This window comes from Leptosomus discolor, chromosome Z (assembly GCF_034619465.1).
Source record: "Leptosomus discolor isolate bLepDis1 chromosome Z, bLepDis1.hap2, whole genome shotgun sequence".
NCBI lineage: Eukaryota > Metazoa > Chordata > Aves > Leptosomiformes > Leptosomidae > Leptosomus > Leptosomus discolor.
In genome coordinates, this window is record NC_141419.1 from 52,415,824 (window position 1) to 52,438,720 (window position 22,897).

At 40.4% G+C, this 22,897-nt stretch overlaps 1 protein-coding gene across 1 annotated transcript in view; it reads left to right on the top strand.

The window, feature by feature from the left end:
- The first annotated feature begins 2,493 nt into the window (after positions 1-2,493).
- Positions 2,494-22,897, top strand: part of LNPEP (leucyl and cystinyl aminopeptidase) — a 40,199-nt gene continuing 19,795 nt past the window's right edge. Inside the window, exons 1-8 of the mRNA XM_086480482.1 lie at positions 2,494-3,334; positions 5,006-5,144; positions 15,232-15,363; positions 17,631-17,751; positions 18,432-18,586; positions 18,914-19,027; positions 19,769-19,900; positions 22,002-22,133. Coding sequence (XP_086336608.1) covers positions 2,517-3,334; positions 5,006-5,144; positions 15,232-15,363; positions 17,631-17,751; positions 18,432-18,586; positions 18,914-19,027; positions 19,769-19,900; positions 22,002-22,133 — 1,743 coding nt within the window. The 5' untranslated portion in view covers positions 2,494-2,516. The remainder of the gene's footprint in view (positions 3,335-5,005; positions 5,145-15,231; positions 15,364-17,630; positions 17,752-18,431; positions 18,587-18,913; positions 19,028-19,768; positions 19,901-22,001; positions 22,134-22,897) is intronic.

Below are 22,897 nucleotides of genomic sequence, written 5' to 3' on the forward strand. Positions count from 1 at the left end.
GTCGTCAGTTCCTGTGATCCTCCAGTTACTCCAGAGATATGAATGGAGTCTGTTCCTCCGTGATTCAATGTTATCAAGGTGCATTGTGCATCAGTATCAACTAACGTCTTATGTTTTTGTGGTTTTGATGTGCCAGGCCATCGAACCCACATGGTCTAGTACAAACAGTTATCGATGTCCTCCACCTGGCTAGAGGCAGGGCCCCTCTACGTTTGAGCAGAGCATCCATCATTAACATCTGCACATGAGCAGCTTGCGTGGATCACTCTCTTCACCATCAGTTGTGTGTCTCAAATTAGGATACAAGACCCATCTATACTGTCTGCAGGGCTGCTCTCTGGAAACTGGCGCAGCATTTCTCCTGGCAGGGCCCCTTTTCTTGGTATTTTTACCTTTTAGCTCATTGACATGTGCCTGCAGCATTGTGGTAGGTTTTCCATCCCACCTTCTCGTATCTTCCTCATGGTTCCACAGGAAGAACCACAGGGAGCCTCGTGAGGCATGTCATTTCTCCTGAACAGGCCTCAGAGGAAGACTTCTTCTGACAGCTGAGATAGGCATTGGTTCAGATAGAGAGTGGACTTTATGCTCTAAGTGGGACAATCTTTGCAACACTTTACTAAGTAATTCTGTGGATTTATCAGGTGTCTGTTCTGTGGTAGAAATACCAGCCCGTGAGGAGGCAGTGAGATTATTGGCATATTGTTGCAGCCTGTTGTCCGTTTCACCCACAGTTGGTGCCTCATCATCCCTCCAGCTAAGTAATGCGAATGTGTTGGCATATGAGGGTGGCATGCTCAGGACCCACTTGTGGTCCAGTGAGCTTCAGTTCCAATGGATCAACTGGTGACTGTGAGTTGTCCAGGTCAGAATAGATCAGCTGCCACACAGCTATTTTTCTCAGGTAGTTCATGCCTTTCTCAATGGTTGTCTGTTTGCTTGGGCAGTATACAACATCATCTCTAAAGGGATACCTGTTTCATACACTTAACAGGAGTTTCTTCCAGAGAGAGAGGATGTGCTTCTCTTCCAAGACCTCTGTCAATATCAGTTTCTCTTGCCATTGGTCCCAGTTGTTTGGTTTCTCTACCGTTCAAGTCCACACCATTGGCTCCATTACCCCAGCATCGGAGCAGCCAGGTAACAAGTGGCTCTCTATGCAGGCCATAATCCTTGTGGGTATCTCTCAATTACTCAAAGACAGAGATTGTGTTGTCACCTCTTCATCTGTCAGAGGTGATCCTGCAGGACCTGCTGTTTTCTTGTATTTTGTCTTTTCTACTGGGGCAACTGATTGAATCCCTGCTGCGTCACCTATCACTGGGGTCTGTGTAGTTGCAACATTTTCCACAGGGCTTAAAGTAGCTTCAGTGTTTCCATAGGGCCTGAGCTAGCTGCACTGCACTCTCCTTTATACCAGTATTTTTCTCTAAGCATGACCAAAGACAGAAAGATGTTCAAAAGGACTGATAATATGAGCACAGTATTGGAAACATCCCATGGATATTGCCACTTATCTTTGCCCATTGCCATGTCATAGAAATCAGAAATTGGTGTGATTACAGAAGAATTTATAATGCTAAAACCAAATGCCAGAGTACTTGGCAAAGAAGCACCTTTACCCCATGTCCAGAAATGATCAGCCTCAGAAAATGAGTAACAAGCAGTGGTAGAGCTGCGCATAGCTGCAAAAGCAAACTCTACAACCAAATAGTCAAAAATTGCACCAAGTGTGAACACCAGCATAGTGGTTGATTCCATCAAAATCTGTTGAATCTTCAGCCCTTGTAAGGGTTTACAACTCTCCTGGGTGAGCTATTCAAGTTATGTCCCAAACAAATGTTGGGTGCCAAATAGACTGTCTGCATTTAGCCTGTACCAGGGGCTAAACTGTAACAGTCACTCTATCACCCAATGACCCCTCACTGGCCAGCAAGGGGAATCAGGAAAAAGGAGAGCAGTCCTCAGCAGAAGCCAGAGAAGGAGGAACTTCAGCAGGAACCCCACAGGAGCTCCCTCTCCTCAGTAAAGCTTCCCCCTTTATAATGACCATGACATTATGGTATGGGCTACACCTGTAGCTAACTCAGGTCAGCTGTCCTGGCTGGCTTGAGCCTGCCTAGCATGGCTGGCCTATGATTTTACCTAGCCAAAGCAGGACGGTACAAATACAGTTTAATGGGGTAGAAAAAATGTAGCCCAGACACTGACATCAATGAACTAGGAGCACTATGCAGTGATATAGCTGATCCCCAGTTGCAAGATGTGACCGAGTACATGCGATGGAAGCATCGTTTTGAAGATACTGAATGAAAAATTATAGTACACAGAAAAGCACAGAAATGTTTTCTGGAAACAAACCTGAGAGAGAAAACTGAAGAGCTTGTATGTGCTGTAAAAGTGATTCCCATTCTGTAATTCCGTAAACTATCTTTGAGGTGTTATAGTCATGCCTTTTGTTTATCATGTAACATACGGTCTTTTCTTTTTCAGATCGGATTCAGTTACCCAGGAATATGATTGAAAATAGTATGTTTGAAGAAGACCCTGATGTAGTTGACTTGGCAAAAGAGCCTTCTTTACATCCCTTGGAGCCTGATGAAGTGGAATATGAACCAAGGACCTCCCGGCTCTTGGTGCGTGGCCTTGGAGAGCATGAAATGGATGATGATGAAGAGGATTATGGGTCATCAGCAAAATTGTTGGGGATGTCCTTCATGAACAGAAGCTCAGGTCTCCGGAGTAACATGTCTGTGTATAGACAAAATCCAAATGCATCATGTTCGGTGCCCTCTACGAGGACCATGGTGGTTTGCACAGTTGTTCTTGCGATTGCAGTTTCATTAATAATGGCGATTTATCTTCTTCCCAAATGTACCTTTACCAAAGAAGGCTGCCATAAAAAAAATCATACAATGGAACTAATATACCCTTTGGCAACCAATGGAAAACTATTTCCATGGGCAAAAATTAGACTTCCTCCTGATGTTGTACCGCTGCATTATGATCTTGTCTTGCAGCCAAACCTAACTACTCTGAAATTTGCAGGCTCTGTAAAGATAGTGGTTAACATCGTCCAGGTAACTTGGAAGATTGTACTTCACAGCTCAGGACTTAATATCACCAAGGCAACCATTACTTCAGCAGGAGGGCATCAGTCAAAGCCAGTTGAATTCCTGGAATATCCATTGCATGACCAGATTGCAGTCATGGCTCCTGAGGCTCTCCTTGTAGGACAGAATTATACTGTCAACATAGAATATTCATCTAATTTATCAGATACCTATTATGGCTTTTACAAAATTTCTTACAAGGATGAGAATTCTAAGCAAAGGTATGCCCATAAATGCAGCTTCTCTCTTCTGCCACTTCTAGATTGTGCTCTGATAATAGAAGTAACAAGGGTTGCTTTTTCTATTGGATGTTCTGTACGACTGATTCCTATGGAGCAAAATCGCTCTTTAATCTCCTGATTAATCTACCTGAAAAATATCTTTCATGAATGAGTTCATTAAGTCAGAGCAGTCTCTCCATCAGTTAAATATGGTGCAGTATAGTGGTTGTAGGTAGCTCTAGTGTGGCTTTTTGTTTGTTTATTTTTTCGATTCTCTCTTTGGAAATTTTTCCCACATCTCTTGGTTCCCTAAGTCTCAAGGCAGGGACGGGGGGAACAAAGTCCCACCATTGTAGGAGAAGATCAGGTTCAAGACCATTTGAGGAACCTGAACATACACAAATCTATGGGACCTAATGAGATGCATCCCACAGTCCTAAGGGAACTGGCAGTTGTAGTTGCCAAACCACTCTCAATTGTACTTGAAAAGTCACGGCATTCAGGCGAAGTCACCAGTGACTGGAGAAATGGGAAACATCACACTCATTTTGAAAAAGGGTTAATCAGTGCTTTTTACCAAGAAGGTTAATGAAAAAAAAAAAAGTTGGGCCTTATATTTTTTTTGCAGAATGGTTCTTCAGGGTTTGTTTTTCTTGTGTAAAATCTTTGGGTGAAGAAATAGAAAGAAAAAGAAACTTACTGCAACAACTTCAAGATTGTTGGTGAGGGGGAAGAGTAAGAAGTTGAAAGCAGGCATGGGAATTCATCTTACGAATTGTCAGCAGCGTGCCTCCTCGGAAAAATTGTAGGCCCAAAAATGTTGGAGTCATGGTGCAGAAGAAAAGAAAAAAAACCCCAAAACTTGTGGGTAGTTTGGCAGTAGGTTTAAAAAAAGAACAAAAGAAAAAAGCAATCTGAACCACTGTTCTCTCCACTGTTTATTTCCAGTAAATACAAGACTTAAATTTGCAAACTCCTTTTTGGGCTCTCAGGGTTGTCTTGCAGGAATAGAATACGAGTCAGAGACACTTTCTAGGAAAAGCCATAATTTCTGCAGCTAGTTTCTATCAAAATAGTGGAGAAGGAACGTAGACTTCTGAGAAGTTCTCTTGTGATATGGCTATCTGTTGAATTAGAGACAAGACAGTGCATGGATTTACACGGGATCCATCTACTAGCCAGCAGAGGGAGCAGGCATACAGTTAGATGAACTGTGGGAGCATTTGCAGGAGGAGGCATGACAATTAGATGAAAAAGCTTCCTTGTAATCCCATCTGCTACTGAGGTTTCAAAACTTTCATTTAGCGGGCATGCTCACTAATTTAATTTTTCAATCTCCTTTTTGTTCCCTCTTAGTAGAAACTGGCTGTGTTATAGTTTGCTGATTGATCTGTAATTCTGTCATTCCAGGTGTATTCTTCTTTGTTAAGAATGCAAAATCAGCCAAGCAGATTAGTCCTCAAATAAATACATTGTTTGGGTTTTAAAAACACCTTTTGTTAGTGAAACATTTATTCTGACTGGACCAACCGTGTCATCTACCATTCAGAAAGCTACTCCCATAACAAGCTGTTACAAGGTTTTGGGGGAAAATGACTGTTCTACTATAAATAAACTGACATTTATCCTTTTTATAATTCTTAATTTGTTCCTTTCTACTCTTCCCATTAGGTGGTTTGCAGCAACTCAGTTTGAACCTCTGGCAGCAAGGTCTGCTTTCCCATGCTTTGATGAACCAGCATTTAAAGCTACTTTTTTAATCAAGATCAAAAGAGATGAGAAACTTTGCACTCTGTCAAATATGCCAAAGGTACCTGCTTTTGTAGAGGAGTTTTAGAGAATTTTTAGAGCTGCTGCCTGGGTAATCTGTTTAAATGCTTTGTATTGTGGTTTTGTTGCCTTAATGCCTAGGGGTTGACTTGAGGCAGATAAGCTGTAAACTATATGACTTTATTATAAAACAAATGTTTCTTCCTCAAAGACTTGAACTAAGTAACTTCACAGAGAAAACGACTGTTCAGTGCTCTGCGCAGTGTAGGATGTTATTGTAGGGTCAGTTGAATGGCTACGGCAGGGATTCTTGTGGAATTTAGATGAATTGTGATTTGGCAGGAGTTCTGTTGTTGGCTACATCAGTCTCAACAGCCCTTTAAGATTCACTTTTGAGTGTTCTGTGTTTGCTTATACTGCACATGTGCAGAATACTGGAATATTGTTATCAATAGTTTGTGTAACTAGATACAGTCTCTGTGATAGATATGCATGATCTTGAATGAAGTGCTTTTGAGCCTAAATGAGGGTGTGAATACAGAGTCAAACCGAGCATATGAATAAGAGATCTGAAATTCCTGCAACTAGATCTTTTCACACAAAATCTTGTAAGAGCATATCTGAATTTTATGGTCATGCTTTATGCCATTAAGCCTTTGGAGAAACGTTTATAGAAGCCTAATTCATTTAGACAGGCCAGCATTACTAACATATTACCTAGTCTTTGTCTGAGTTAGATCATTACCACCATTTATCACCCAGCAGAAACTCATTAGTATTAACGTAGATCTAACCAGTAATGAAAAAAAAATTACACACTTGCTGTTGGTAGAACACACACGTACTCTGTGCAATTTGGGTTCCCGAAGGTTGTCAAAAGCTCAAGTGCTGATGTAGCTACCCTCTTTTTAAAAAGGGTGCAACCTTGTGAAATAATGCCTTTTTCACAGTGCATGAATGTTTATGCTTCTGGATTTGTGGTGATTCTCAACCATTACTTTAACAAGATTGCAGCACTTTAGTTTATGTCCAGGCCTAAGAGCACTTTATTTGCTGTTCTTTTCTTCACTGAAAGAACAAACAGACTCTGCTGGACAACTCTCCTGTTCTATGTAAACAAGAAAGGGCGCTCACTCACTCTTCTCTGCTAGGAGTTGCACAACTTCAAGAGCTTCCATAGTTCTTCATATACAAAAAGTAAACTATGGTTTACCATTGCTGCATGTGTGCAGCAGATGTTGCTGAGCTAATTGCACATAGTTGCTAAAAGTCTATTCCTGTTCTTCAATGTGCCTTCCACAGATGATGTGTACTCTGAAAGACACTGATGGGTTCGATGAAAGACCATAAGTACTTTTGTTTTTAGCTCTTCTGCTGCGCCACGCTACTGTAGAATGTTTACTGTTACCCTAATCCTGGTATAATGACTGGCAGATGGAGTGGAGGCAAAATAACCATCAACTGTTCTTCACTGTCGTTTGTTGTTGGCTATTAAAGGAAAACAGTTCTGGACAATTCAAGAACAAGGAGGGTATTTCCTGGGGTTCCTAGATGCTACTATTTTGGTAGCAATTACTTGCCTACTGTCCTTTATTATGTCTACTGATGCCCAGTGTGGTAACAGACTTCAGAAGAATAAGAGCCCTCATAGTAGCAAGCAGGCATATCTACTTCGTTTGTTTTTTTCATACCATATGTGATTGTGCAGCACCTCCAAGCTGCCTTCTTCAGTAAATGCTTTGTGAGTCATTTAATATAGCATCTCCATCACCTTCCTTACTTTCTCCTATGATTTCCACTCAGATTTCATATCTCTTGTGCAATGTGTTTATGCAGCTTTGCATGGATAGGAAGAAGTCATCTGGGAAACTGCTGCATGCATGTTATGGTTTAGGCCCAGCTGGGAACAGGGCACCACGCAGCCTTTCGCTCACCCCTCCCCGCAGCAGTGGGGTAGGGAGGAGAATCAGGAGAAAAAGGTAAAACGCTGTGGGTTGAGATAAGAAAAGTCTAATGGAACTACACAAGGAGAGAAGAAACAATGGCAACAACAACAATACTAATGAAATAATATATACAGCGAGTAACACAGAATGCAGTGGTTCATCGGCTGGACTGCCTGCCTGTCTGCACAGTGTGTGCGCCTTCCTGTGCACTCCCCCCTTATATACTGAGCATGCTCATAGAATCATAGAATGTATTGGGTTGGAAGGGACCTCTAAAGGTCATCTAGTCCAACCCACATCCAATAAGCAGGGACATTTCTAACTAGGTCAGGTTGGTCAAAGCCCCATCAAGCCTGACCTTGAATGTTTCCAGGAATGTCTCTCTGGGCAGCCTGTTCCAGTGATCCACAATCCTCATATTAAAGAACTTTTTCGTATTGTCCAACCTAAATCTACCCTTTTCTAGCTTAAAACCATTACCCCTCATCCAATCGGTACAAACCCTTGTGAACAGTTCTTCCCCTGCCTTCTTATACCTCCCTTTCAGGTATTGGAATCTTGCTATGTAGTCAACATGGTATTGAATACCTCTTGGCTATTTGGCTGTCCCGGCTCTGCTCCCTCTCTGCTTCTGGTGAAAATTAACCCTATCCTAGACAAACCCAGGACATTATCTACCCCTTATTCTATACCATCTATGTCATGCCCAGGTCCTACACTTTGGGGTTCCATCTGTTGGAGGTGGAGCTGGATTGCTGCGTGCTGCATCCAGAGCCTGCGGCTAGTGTATTTGGCATGGCCCACGCTCACAGTCTGCACGTTGAATGTGGTGATCTTGAGGAAGTTGCTGGGTACCAGTTGCTGAAGCCAGTTCATGTTCCATCACCACTGACTCTCACTCAGTTTCATCAAAGTCCGTGCTTCGTTGATTTGAATGGTTCTCACTGTAACACCACTGATACGACATACAGCAACGGTGGTAGTGGCAGCATACAATGGCAGGGTTATATAGCAATCAACATTACACAGTTTAATTCACTGGCTACTCTCACACAAAATCAAATCCCCTTGGGGTATGCATCAAACTTCCCCATTCTCACACATCATCCACCAAGTGCACCCAGGTCCTTGAGCAAAAGCAATCCCACGGATGGGTTTGCCTTTGCCTGCGGCAGGACTGACCCAAACTGTGGCCTTTCCTAACATGTTCTTCATGTGCACCACAGGGACTTTTTCCTCCTCTGCAGTGTGTAGGAAGTTTGATTGGGCAGGGCCAGCTCAGTTGGTAGATCCTCTAGTGTTTACTAACCAGGTGGCTTCTGCTAAATGTGTATCCCAATGTTTGAAGGCCCCACCCCTCATTGCTCTCAGTGTGGTTTTTAGCAGACCATTGTATCGCTCAGTCTTCCCACAGGCTGGTGCGTGATAGGGCTTGTGATATACGCACTCAATGCCATGCTGTTTGGCGCATGTGTCTATGAGATTGTTGCAGAAATGAGTCCCGCTGTCTGACACAATCTTTTCTGGTATGCCGTGTCGCCATATGACCTGCTTTTCAAGTCCCAGGACAGCGTTCTGGGCAGGGGTGTGGGATATGTTTCCAGCCATCTGGTGGTTGCTTACACCATTGAAAGCACATGGCACTTGCCTTGGCGAGTTTGTGAGAGTGTGATGTAGCCAGTCTTCCAGGCCCTCCCATATTCATATTTCAACCAGTGCCCTCCATACCTCAGGGGCTTCAACCGCTTGGCTGGCTTGATCGCAGCATATGCTTCATCTCCTGATTGTATTTACTGGAAATAGATAACTTGTTCAAGTCCAGCCCTTGGTCATCTGTATGTTACATCCCTTCCTTGATGGCCTGAGGTGTCATGAACCCACCGAGCTACGAATACTTCACCCCTGTGTTGCCAGTCAAATCCACCTCAGCCACTTCAATCGTAGCAGCCTGATCTACCTGCTGGTGGTTTTGATGTTCTTCAATGGCCCTGCTCTTGGGTACATGGGCGTGCACATGACGTGCTTTCACAACCAGATTCTCTACCTGAGCAGCAATATCTTGCCATAATTCAGCAGCCCAGATGGGTTTACCTCTGCGCTGCCAGTTGCTCTGCTTCCACTGCTGTAACAACCCCCACAGAGCATTTGCCACCATCCATGAATCAGTAGAGATAAAGCACTGGCCACCTTTCTCGCTCAGTAATATCTAAAGCATGGCTGTCACCTCTGCAAACCGACTCAGTTCGCCTTTTCCTCCAGCAGCTTCAGCGACTCATCATGTGGGACTCCACACAGCAGCCTTCCACCTCCGCTGTTTTCCAACAATGCAAGAGGACCCATTGATAAAAAGGAAATATCGCTTCTCATTACCTGGTAGTTTTTTATATGGCGGGGCCTCCTCAGCATGTGTCACTTCCTCCTCCTCCGACATTCCAAAATCTTTGCCTTCTGGCCAGTTTGTGATCACTTCCAAAATTCCTGGGTGGCTTGGGCTCCATATTCGAGCCCGTTGCATTTTCAGTGCAACCCCCTTACACCATATGACATCAGCTGCATGGTGCGTTGAGGAGACTCTCCCTTTAAACATGCATCCCAGCACTGGCAGTCGGGGTGCTAAGAGAAGCTGTGCTTCAGTTCCAGCCACTTCCAAGGCAGCTCGAACTCCTTCATATGCTGCCCAGATCTCTTTTTCAGTTGGAGTGTATCGGGCCTCAGATCCTCTGTATCTTGCTTGGGGTGACATGTAACATCTTCTTTGAAGGGTACCTCTCCTTCATGCCTGACAGCAGTCACCTCTAGAAGCTGAGGCTTGTTTCTACTCTCCAATCACCTTGTCAGTACCCCCTTCCCTAGACAGGGAGCCCAGCTGCTTGGCTTCCCTACCCTCTAATTCCAAGCTACTGACCCCTTCATTGGAGCAGCCAGGTAACAATGTGCTTACCTGGATGGTGGCCAATATCCTTTCGCATATGGCTCAGCTCACTCAGGGATAGTGATCAGGTGATTGTCTCTGCCTCTTCCTTCTGGTCTTGTGATGACCCTGGTTCACTTTAAGCCCTCGCTAAGTGAACCAATTTCTTTGTGTACTTCTTCTTCTGTATAGGGGCAACTGATACCGGCACAGGTCAGTTCTCTGAGTCAGCTGTAGCACCTGTTGGTTTGTTTTCAGGTGCAGAGACTTTCTCTTCCCCTTGAGGGCACTGAGTAGTGTTTAAAAGGGCTTGGTAGGCATGTGCCACGCCCCAGCACATTGCAGTGATTTGTGTCTCTCTGGAATTGCTAGGGTGACAGCATATCTTTTTCAAACATTTTACTAATTTTTCAGGATTCTGTATTTGTTGAGGGGTGAAATTCCAAAACACTGGGGGTGACCACTGTCCTAGGCACTTGCCTACACTGTCCCACATGCCCTGCCACTCATAATTATCCAGCCTCAGGGCAGATCTCTGTGTGGTATTCTTAGAAACATGTTGTTTAACCGTGAACAAGACCTGGGACACATTCAGGAGACACGGCAATAAGAACATGCTGGCTTGGGCATGCCGGGGATATTCAAAATTCTCAAAAACTGCTATAATAATCCCAAAGGCAGAAGGAGATGGGGAAGAGTGGGAGAAAGTATCCCCCTTTGTCCGTTTCCGTATACTCAGTGTGATCCGTAACAAATTCCGAGAGGAGGCGCCCAAGGAATGGGCACGCCAGCAGCGCCGCATACAAATACTAGCTAAACCTCATGACCAGCAATGCAATCGTATCATAAGTTGACATTAGCCAGTGCAGCAAGATGATAGTCCTGATCCCTCTTCCAGAGGTCACAGGCATCACTGCAGGGAGCACATAGTGCACGTACGAATTTACATGACACAACCACGTGAACAAACGAACGTGGTGACCAGAGGTTATTTAACTAATATAAGAAATGCATATAACAAAACTTTTAACATGCTCTTTCCAGATCTGCCATTATCTCAACCCCTTGAGCCCCATATTGGGTGCCAAAAAGGACTGTCTTGGTTTAGGCCCAGCTGGCAACAGAGCACCACACACCCACAGCACCACGGCAGGGTGGGGAGGAGAACTGGGAGAAAAAAGTAAAACCCTGTGGGCTGAGAGAAGAACAATTTAATGGAACAACAGAAGGAGAGAAGAAACAATGGTAACAACAATAATGCTAGGAATTAATATATACATCAAGTAACATGGAATGCTCACCGCCCAGACCGCTTGCCTTCCCTCACTGCGTGTGCGCCTTCCTGCACACCTCTCCCTTGCATAGTGAGCATGATGTCAGCATGGTATCAAATACCCCTTGTCTAGTTAGGTTTGGCTGTCCTGGCTGTGGCCCCTCCCAGCTTCTGGTTAAAATTAGCACTATCCTAGCCAAACACTGGACAATGTGTTTGTGGCATTGTGCAAGACTGTGCGATTTCAGGTTGTGTCTTCCTGCACACTATGCAATTGAGTCACTTGATGCAGTGAACAGTGAGGGTCAGTAGATATGAGCAGTCTTTTCAGCCTTCCTGAGAAAATCTGCAGAGAAGCTACTTAGAGTTCAAGCTCTGTGTTGTCGAGAACTGTGGCTTGAGTTAATTGGTCCAACAAACATGCCTGAAAGGGCAACTCTGTATTTCTTGTTTTGTGCCAGAAAATCTTTCTCTAATTAGTGTTGTAATAGCTGATTCTCACACCTCAGGACACTTGAATTAAATCTGGAAAAGACAGATTGTTACTTGCCTTAGTCTTGTATTCTCCTATTACTTACATCTTGAATTGACATTTCTGCAAAGCATGTGCCTGTGGGGGGTCTGTGCTCAGGAAGGAGCTGCTCCCCATCTCATCTGTCCCTGCTAAACTCTGAGTGCTGTTACAAGGCATCAAGTAGCAATTTTGGTGCTGTCTGTGGTACTAACATTGTGTACTTGATGTGCGTGCACCATGAGGAATCATCCACACAGAGAAAACATAGTGATAAGCTGCCTTTACTGTAAGGTCATTAATGCATTTCTGTCTTCCTCCTTACTTCAGGACCCATTTATATTTAAGTTTCTACTCTTTCTTGCTGCAGAGTAGCATTTGTTAAATTGCTCATTTTCCAAGGAAATAGGAAGATATTTGAAAAATGGACATTTGGGAGATAGACCTTGTACCCATTCTACTTGTGGTGCAGAATGGGTTGGTATTGCACATTTGTACCATCTTAAACATTGGTGTTATGAATTTTCCCTGTTGGTCACGTTAGATATATACTCTTTGCCTGTGTATATATATATATATATATATATATATATATACACACACGCTATTTTCCTATACTGCATTGAAAAACTATCTTTTCTTACCCGTCTTTGTCTACATAGAATTGTTCTTCCAATGATATGTGCCATTCCTGCATCATGAATTCCCTTTTAAATTACTTGATGCCTCTCTTGCATCTCTTTTTGGTGTTTTGATTCCTGCTATCTGTCATACCATTTGAATTACCTTCAGATCTGCTTCTTCCTCTTCTGCCTTGCACATTAAATGTCTCCTGCTCACCTTCCTATAGATGCACAGGCAGAAGGTCCTAGACTTCCTTCAAGCTAAGAATTCTCCTTCCTTCCCATCTTGTCAGGCTTTTCCATTATTTGGTTCTCTGCTTTTTAACCTGCCTTTTCTGTCTTGCTGCATTTGTTGTTGGCATCACATCCTTTTCACTGAACTTCCTGTTTCTCCACTCTTTTTGTGACATTTACTGAGCTTGTTATAGTGAGAGTGTGTTTAAAAGCATATTAAAAATCTTATCGGAATTTTTTCCTATTGTTTCCATCTCTGTTTTAAAATTTGGCTGTTAACATCATCTGCATGATTGATAAAGATTTGAGAAAGCTTCCAGATGTGGAACAAAGATAATATTAAAAAAGGCAATAAAAGCAATAAAGTTCTATGTTTAGTCCTGAGGATCAAATGCGAGTACTTGCGACAAAAGAACAGGTCAGGTTTAATTACAGTTTATCAAGAAGGTGTAAGAACATGCAGAGCAAGTGAATTGATAGTTTTGCTAATGGACACTATCTCCAAGAAAATTACTCATTTGTTTTTATACTGCGAACTGTATTATTTTCTTTCGTTTTATCCACACACTTTATGCCCTGATAATTTGTTGCTGTGTAATTCCTCTTGTTATTGTATGAGATACAAACATGCAGTCTGTAATGGGTTCAGAAGTGGTTCGTTTGGATTTTGTAATTTGTCAAGATAACTTGCACATGTGAATTATAATAAAATCCTTATTTTTGTGGCTGTACAAATAAAGAGATTAGACACGAGTTTCTGTGAAATAGTATGCTACTTCATCATCGTTTCTTCTATCAGTGAGTTCTCTTGTAAAAGTACCCATTTTTATATGCAAAGCTTTTAATTGGCATGTTTTAATGCTTTATTTCATCATTTTTGTCCCTGATCTCACAAATGCTCTAGCACATGCCAAATTCTTACATTTTAGACTCAGCCCAGGTTAGGTATTCTGTTAGATAGTGTGGACTCCCCATGCAATAAGTACAGGCTAGTGAATTGATTCTTTTATGCATAAATAAAGAAATGTGAAAATTGAATAAGAGGATCATGTACAGAAATATATTGTGTTGATGATATCATTAGTAGGATAGGCTTGCTTCTGAGTTAGTAAACACTTAAACAACTGTTAGGAAAAAAGTGATACAGATTCTTCTGTAATAACTGCAAGTTTTGGTAACAAGCTGTGCTGAATGAAAAGACTTTTTAGCTTATCCATGAGAAGGTTAAAAGTGAACTTCATAATTTTCTATAAATACCTACATGGGCAAGAGATCTCAGAAGCAGGCCTCCTCAGCGAGCATGTACATCACTAGCATGGCAACATATAGTATCTGACATACATTAAGGCTATCCATAAACTCTGTGTGGTTTGGGCTTGTGGTGTTTTCTTTTGTGGTTTTTGCTTTGTTTCATTTTTTTAAAAAATGATGATAACTGATTTTTGAACCAGTTTATCTGCAGCCATAGTAGGTTTTCCTAAATAGGGTGTCACCTCTTTATGAAGATGAAGCTGTAGTAAAGGCAGAAATTTATGAATTCACTGGAGGAATTAAACAATGGCATTCCGTTCATATGCAGTAGTCAGACTAGATGATTATTTTGATTTATATGTTCAGGTTTAAAAATCTATTCCTCTTTAAGGCTGACAGTTTTTCTGTGGCAGTTAAATGTTAAATCATTGTTAGGTTTGAAATGAACTTGTCTAAAAGTAATATTACTGTTGTTTTTTAAATGTTTGGGGTTTCAGGAAACAAACTTATGTATGAAATTTCAGAAGGCACGTGAACTACCATCATTGTTTCCAGACCCTTACTGTTCTGTACTACAGTGGTTATAAAAATTTCACTTTATTCTTTATATAATTTATGTTTGTGAAGAACTATGCAGAAGAGTACTTTTAGGGATATAGCATGCCTTTCCAGGACTAATATTAAAGAAAAACTTTTGCACTAAAAGTAATTTAAGATACACTGTGATATTTCACTTCAGAAGACTGAGCAGTTACTTTTGGCAGTGTGTGTTTAAGATGGGCATGTTTTTGCTTTGAACTGACTGAAACTTTGGGGTTTCTTCACTATTTAAAATGTAATTGCTTTTGATTTGTAAGGGGGGTGTGAAGGTTTTTTTTATTCTGCTTAAATTAATGAATATGTCTGGTTACCTAGTTTTGAAGAGGCTTCTGGGAAGAGACAAATGTTTAACTCATGCAAAACCAATATTTTTAGTAGGCTATGCTAAGCTGTGTCTCTGATCTAGCCTAAATCTGTCTTGAATTAATGCTGATTTTTGTCTTGACTTTGGATTATACTGGGGATTAAGTGTGAAATAAATTAGATTGATGATTTTTGCAACAATGCAGTTGTCTGTAATACTGCATAATACAAGCTTGACAAATAATTTTGGGATATATAGGCTTAAATGTTCTATGTCTCCTTAAGTTTTATCATACCATGAGTAGGTTGTGAGTATCATCTATCCCACTGAAACATAACCAAAATATAGCAGTTCTGCAAGTTTGCTTATAAATTGTTCCTAGAGTGACGTAATTCTTTGATTTAACATTGATTCCTTGCATGTCTTAGTGTTCTTTTGTCTGCATTCATAGCAATGTTTTTCTTTCACTTGCAGAAAGCCACTACTCCTGTGACAAATGGAATTGTTCAAGATGAGTTTTTTGTGAGTTTGAAGATGAGCACCTACCTAGTAGCATTTGTTGTTGCAGACTTGAAAAACATCAGTAGGGAAACGAATGGGAGTCTGGTAAGTTTGTTCCACTTTAAGTTCTCCTTCACCCTCCTAAGCCAACCAGCCAACCAAAAAAAAAACCCCAAATCCCCAAACCAACAAGGAAACTCTCTTGTTTCTTTTAAATTTATTTATTTTCCTGGTTTTTTTAATACTCATCATAGGTAGGGGACAAAAGGCATATGCTATAGGATGGACTGACTTCAGGGCTTATACCAATTATACCTTGCTTTTACAGCAAGGAACTCAGCATCAGGTCTTGTTAACAGTGGAAATTTACGATATCTGAAATTCCTAAGAGCTTTCAGAGCTGTAAGCTTTAAATTTTTAGTTTTAAGGCTTCATGCGTGAGGGAGTAATGTCATGCAAACCAAGAGTTGTTCAGATGATGTACAGAAACATTACAGAGAAGCCTATGTACTATTTCAGGCTGTGCTGCAAGTACGTTCTATACCTGCTCTGTAATCTTATTTTAGGAGGTGCAGGAGTTTCATGTAGCAATGATTTTCATGACTACCTAGCAGGAACTGCCTCTTTTTGTTGAAATGTCGGTCACTGCCAGTACCTACCTAGAAAGAGCCAGAGGCAATAGTGCTAGTAGCACTACAGAAGGAGAAGCAGCCCTTTATTTAATCCAATATACACAAATAAAGATACTGGTCAATAGGCTTTGATTCTGACTTGGACAAGTGTTTCTAGTTATAGCTGAATAGGACAGACTGTTTGGTCTAATGTGAAAAGTTAGACCACTACTTTGGTTGGTTGGTTTTTTTCCTTGTGGCTGCTATTCAGGTCTGTATTTGAAAGTATTCTGGTAAAACCATATAACCAGTTCTTTATCAGGTAGAAAACTGATCTGTAAAGTAATTTTCATGTCTTCAGAGAGCTTAACACAACTATCTATGTGGTGTGCTTTGTTCAGTTCATAATAGTGAGACTAACTTGCATGGGTTGTCAGTAGTTCAGAAGTATTTTATGGGAGAGGCACGCAGGAGAGGAGAAAAAGACTGAGTGATGTATTCTAACTAAGGAAGGTGGTTCTTAACTGTGCTTCTCCTTCATTCTGACCACTAAGCAAGATTTGGCCAAGCTAGGGAAGTCCAACAGACGTTAAGAAGGCACCAAACACAAGAGATGTAGCAAAGTGTAAGACTACTTGCCAGCTTAAAGGGAGAACACATGAGAATGGTCGTACCAAGTAAGGCCAGAGTCTAGTTAGTGGGTTGTTCTGTTGCCCACAGTGTCTAGTAGGCCAAGGGAGACTGTAATAAGGAAGCATATAGTTTTCCATGAAATATGTTCACAAAATGCTTCCAGCAATTTGTGGCTGGGAGATTCAAAGAATTTGAGCTAACCAGTTCACAAAGTTTATTGACATCAATGTTGTAAGATAGCTTAGAGTTGAAGTAAAGTTGCTTTGTGTTCATGATGCAATGAGGTTTTTCTGAACTTCAGAGGATCCTGCGGGGCTTTTAGGTTTTGGGTTTGAGCTTAAAATTTGTAGCTAATAATACTTTTATGCTTCCAGGAATACTAGATTAGATCGTTATGGTATGTGCTTGGTTCCAACTAAAAAACTAAAAGGTCACCCTATCCATCTGTTTGAAAAGTCATTTGTTTACTGATTTGTAATATAGTAAGAGGGACTTCTTTTTTTTTTTTTTTAATAGAACAAGAAAATTAGTCTCAACATATTTTGTGTTTGTGTATGAAAGGGCATCCTAACTTAATCAAAGTTATTTTCTTGGTACAGCTACTTCAACATGAATAAAGGGAAGTTGTAACCTCTCAATTTTTTTAAGTGCTTCTTACACCATGTCCAATGTGTCCCTTTGTTGGATAGGGGAATGGATGAACTTTGTGCCAATTATTATTTCTTGAGATAATTTCTTGCAGATGATACTAGTGTTATCATGCTGATAGACTAAACATACAGTTTAGTTGAGATATGCATGGAGGATCACTTAATAACTCATGAGGGAGTAAAAAAGGAAATGGATCAATTTCTGTTCATGTAGACCATTCATGAACACCTTCCTTAAATACACACCTTGCATACACACTTGTCAATTGAATAATCTGTCTGGATTTTGACTAGTGAATAAGCTCTAGCAAAAAAAAATAGATCTTTGTTGACAGCTTAATAACTAGTGTTTTTAACTTATGTGTGCACTTCCAAAACCATGTCCTATCTGTTTCAAGGAACTTCTGACACCTCTTTTACTTCTAAAGCTTTTGTAGCTATACATTTCAAAATCTTTTCTCTTCTCTGTTTGGACTAGGTGTCTGTCTATGCTGTACCACAGCATCTAAACCAGGTTGGGTATGCCCTAAACACAGCAGTGAAACTTCTGGAATTTTATCAAAAATACTTTTTAATAAACTACCCTCTTGAAAAATTAGGTAAGTTCTTTTGAACTTTTTTTAAACAGAAGAAGTCCTAATCAAGGGGAACTTCTGTTCTGAAAAGGTGTGCTTAAAAAAAGAAAAAAAAAGATTGATAAACTATCTGTGAAATAGGATTCCCCCACAATTGTTAAAAAAATTCATTAAATGTTTGAGTGAATACACGTATTAAGTGATTCCCAAGCTGAAAAATTTCTGTGAGCTTTTGACACCGGTTTGCTTATGCTTGTACATAACATCAAAGAAATACTTCAGTGTAAGTTTAACATGATGTGCCTTGGTAGGAGGATACAGAATTCTCAGTCTGTGAACCGTGTTCACCAGAGGAAAATCTGCAGCCTGACTTCTCTGCATGCATTAGTTTGACTGGAAAGACAATGAAATGCAGTCTTCTAAGACACTACTTTCAGTAGGACAGCCCCATTTCCTCATTACTTGTGTTCATGCAAGATCTATGGGCAGTGTCTGTGTAGTGCTTTAAGTTGTTTGTGTACGAGTATTGCTAGAGAAACATGAGTATAAATCTATGGGGCTTCTATGCTTGAGATGTCTACATGTCCACACCACACGATTTAAATAATAAATTTTTTAGGGTTTATGTAATACAATATGTAGACTTGAAATACAGAGTTGCTTTAACCAGCAGTTTTCAAAAGCTTCTTGCAAATCTTTTCCAGATCTGGTAGCAATTCCTGATTTTCAGTCCGGTGCAATGGAAAACTGGGGCTTGATCATCTTCCGAGAAACAACACTCTTGTTTGACAGTAATACTTCTTCAGCAAGGGATAAAAAATTAATAACTGGAGTGATAGCACATGAGCTTGCCCATCAGGTACTAGATTGAGGAGGTCATTGTTTAGATGTGGTGGGTTCTTTTTTTTTTGTTATAATCAATTCTGTCCTTAAATTGACCCCTGCCCTCACTGTGACTTGGTTGTGCATTGCATCTGTTCAGAATACCTGCACATGTATTTTCTCCGGTACAACAAGCAGAGTGCAACTCTGTCATGACATACTTAGGGAGTTGTTCACACAAAGAATTACCGTGGTTTTGGCTGAACTTGATTTTGCCACAAGATAAAGCTGAGGATAGATGGAGTGTTGCTGTGCTAATTTAACATTGTTTCTGAAAAAGAATGACGTTTTTGGTCTTTCATAGTGGTTTGGCAATCTAGTAACTATGGAATGGTGGAACGATCTCTGGCTGAATGAGGGTTTTGCCACTTTCATGGAGTACTTTGCCATGGAGGAGATTTTTCCAGAACTACATTCAGTAAGTGCTTTCTGTAACTACACTTACTGTACCTTTGCTAAGATCTACTTTTTAGTGCTGCCCATAAAGGACTGATACTTATAAACTTCTGTTGAAATTCACTTTGGGCACCATTAAGATTATACTATATCTCCTCTGCTTTGGTACTTTAATTATATTGGAAGTGGTTTAGGGGGGGCTTTGGGAAGGGTACATTGTTTTTGTGGTGGGTTTTTTTTTTCTATTTTGCTAGTAGTGTACATGTCTTCATTCTAGAAGAAAATAAGGAAGAGACTTTGGTACTAGGATCTCTAGATAAGGCAGTGTTTACATTCACACAAACAATCACTGTAGTGAGTGATTTCCCTAGACTTCATGCTTTAATCTTAAAGCATACTAAAGAAGTCATGCTTTTGTATTCTCTGCTTCCTGTAAATGAACTGAAAACATTGGTGAGCCAAATCTGAAAATTGGCACAAACTTACTTAATAGGTACATTTATTTTTTCTAGCGCTAATGATAAATTTAGCTGAGACAGGAGCTTAAAGGTATGGGTAATGATGCCAACCCAAGAGTGAGATTCTGCTAAAGAAAGTAAATTTTTTAAACGCTACCCCAACAATTCTTTTGCTGCCTCCATTGGCAGGAAAGTGAGCAATGGCATGTTAGACCAATGGAAGTGTGAAACAAAGACAACTTTTACTGTTCTGCTTAGCATGTATGTTCTAGCTTCTCAGGCACTTATAAATATTTCTCTTCTAGGATGAAGATTTCCTTAATTTAATTTTCAAGGCTATGATTAAGGATTCCTTGAATTCTTCACATCCAGTCTCTTCTACTGTCCAGTCTTCAGAGCAAATTGAAGAAATGTTTGATGCATTTTCTTATATCAAGGTAACTTCTAAAATAATTGGAAATATTTGGAAAGTGATACATTAGCTGTTGAAAACATGAATGTGGAATCATGAGTAAGTAGGCATGTAGTGACAATTGTTTGGGTGTAATTTACTTGTAGCACAGACAATGCAGGATCTCTTAGTAGTGTTTCTGAGCATCTACATAGTTTTTAATTAGGAAAAGACTATGTCCTTACTTGTGTCCTTACTTAACATCCTTCTTCTTGGTCCATGCTTCAGCACAAAGTAAAATAGTCATGAAGATGTAAGAAGTGATCCAGTAGGTGAAAAAAAAATCCGGTTAGACATATATTCTTTTTGTGATAGCAGACTGTAACAAGTGCTTAAGAAAAGAGTAACAACAAGACCCTTACTGAAGCAATTGCTCCTTTTTGTACTCTCTCTGCTTTTAAAACACAGTATTTTAGAGACTTCCTGAGCTGGAGGCTTGCATCTGGAATGTAAAAATATTTTACTGCCTATCCTGGTTGTCTGCAACTTGGTTATTTCTAATGTCTAGTGAGGATTGTGTGTGAGGTTTATGTTTTTAAAGCTTCACAGTGCCTCCCTTGAAAGTGCATGAGAGAGCAAATATCTGTATTTGCCAGATTTTTACTCACGTTGTCTCAGGTTTTAAATACTGTGTCCCATGATTTTGGTACTATTGGAGCAAAGCCTTTTATATCTTTTGGATTAGCTGTCATTGCTATCTATGTATGCTTGTACTTTCATCTGATAATAAACCATGGGGACAGCTAGTGCTTACTAGAAAACAGTCAAATACTACATCTTCCTCTGCTCAATGGAATACAGTTCCCACAGCTGTCTTGGTTTGTCTCCTTTGATTTCTTTTTGCAAGTCTCAACTGGTCAACACATGTTAAATGCATCCTTGAGTAGTCTGAGATGCCAAGTGGACCTACAATAGTGAAGTGCTTCCATTTATTTTGTTCTCTGTTTTCTAAACTACAAGAACAGAGATGTGTGATTTTCAGTTTCCCTTGCTTGTGAAATGGATTTGATTTCTCTCCCTAGGCTGTATAATAAAATATTATAATAAGTTTTAATAAAAAGGCATGGCTGTTGTTTCATGCTTCAGAGTTGCTCTCTCAAGTAATTCCCTTTTTGGTGAGCTTCTGGAAGCTATGCATCATGCACAATCATGTCTGTAGCCAGCTAGCTTCAGATAACAGTTCTGTCACTCTGCTTGATCAAAATTCCTCTATATAATTTTAATTGAAATATTCGATAAGTGATTGGGCTGGAGTTTCAGTTGATTAGTAAAGCATTATATTTGGAGAATTACTTTATTGCTACTCGTAAGTATGTGCACCTTCTGAATAGAAATATAGCAACCTACACATTCAGTTGTACAGTATGCAAGTCCTGAGGCAATTTATTTATTAGTAGCTGTGATATGGAAGCATTTCTATGAAAGGAAATGGCTTTCAGCTATGTTTAAAAAATTTAAAAAAGCTCACATTTGTGGCCACTTTCTAGAACTACACGGTTACTACTTTTTTTTTAGTAAAACATGGCTGTATTTAAACATTGTCAAAATGCACTTCTCCTTCTACAGTCAATTACAGCCTACTGAATGTATCTCATCTTTTACCTGTAATTTTAGGTTTTTGTTATAACTGCAAATTGTATTACTGTTAGACATTGTCTCGCAACTGCAGTTTTGTACCATACAAAAGAGTATTGCTAATGAAATATGACAGCCAGCAGAGACTTATCAGTAAAAGGCAATATTTTTGAGACGATATTATTTGGAAAAACTGTCGAGCTTTGTAAGCCTGTTTTGTAACTGTGTTTTGAGCCTTTGCAATATTAAAAAAAAAAAAATTTAAGCAGCTGGGAAAAATTTTCAAGCTTATTAGCCTTTTTTTAACTGTATTTGGAGTTCACGAATATTAAAAAAATATTTTTCCAAGGCAACTAAGTGTTATGGTAATTATTCAAATTATATCATTGGGGATAAAAATCTGCCAGCTAGTGAGTTATTTTTATACTGTAAAAGAGCTATAACATGCATCTGCTTCAACAAATTCTATAACTTTAATTTACCAATTCTTTTTCTTTTTTGTCTCCCTGAAGGGGGCTTCACTTCTTTTGATGCTGAAGCACTATCTCACTGAGGATGTTTTCCAAGCTGGCATTGAGGTATACTTGCATAATCACAACTATGGATCTGCCCAGAGTGATGACTTGTGGGACAGCATGAATGAGGTATCATCTTTTATACTCTGTTCTTGTTTTTTCACTTCTCTAAGCATGTTGTAAATTTTGATTTATTTCCTTGTTTATGAAATAATAAGATAACAGATTGCAGGTAAATACGCTGAAGTTCTTGCTCATCAAAGTCTGAAGTTCTGTCATACAGGTGTGGAGATTCCTGTAGCTTCTAGGGCTCCATTGGGTATCATTCCAAAAAAGCACTGGAAGTGGGTATACACTACCATGCATATCCACATGTGTGGACACAGCAATATGCACATATCCTTTCTAAAGTTGCACTGTTACTGTGTTAAGACCACAATAAAAATAGTCATCTTAAATGCAGGACAAAAATTTACTTTCAAGGAATAGGTGAATCCATCCTCTGTGGAGGTCTTGGGATACTCTATACTAGTGTAACTGTTGCAGTGGTAGCTTCTGTTCAACAAACGGTGCTGGAATTTAGGAAAGCATTGTACTGGACAATTCAGTTCGGCAGCCCTCAAAGGCAGGCATAAGGCTGTGTCTGATTAAGGTGTGGGGGGAGAGAACGAGGGTGTAAGAAAGCAAGGGCATGGGCAGAAGAGAGCTAGAACGAGAGTCGGCAAGCCTGTGGGAGCCACGGGAGGGGGGAGAGACAGCAGGAAGGAGAGAGGGAGGGACAAAGGTTGAAGGAGGGAGTGAGAGAAAGGAAGGGATGGGGGTGGAAAAGTGAAAGAGAGAGAGCACATGGCAGGGGAGTGAGTGTGAAGGGGAGAGAGACTGAGAGTGCAAGA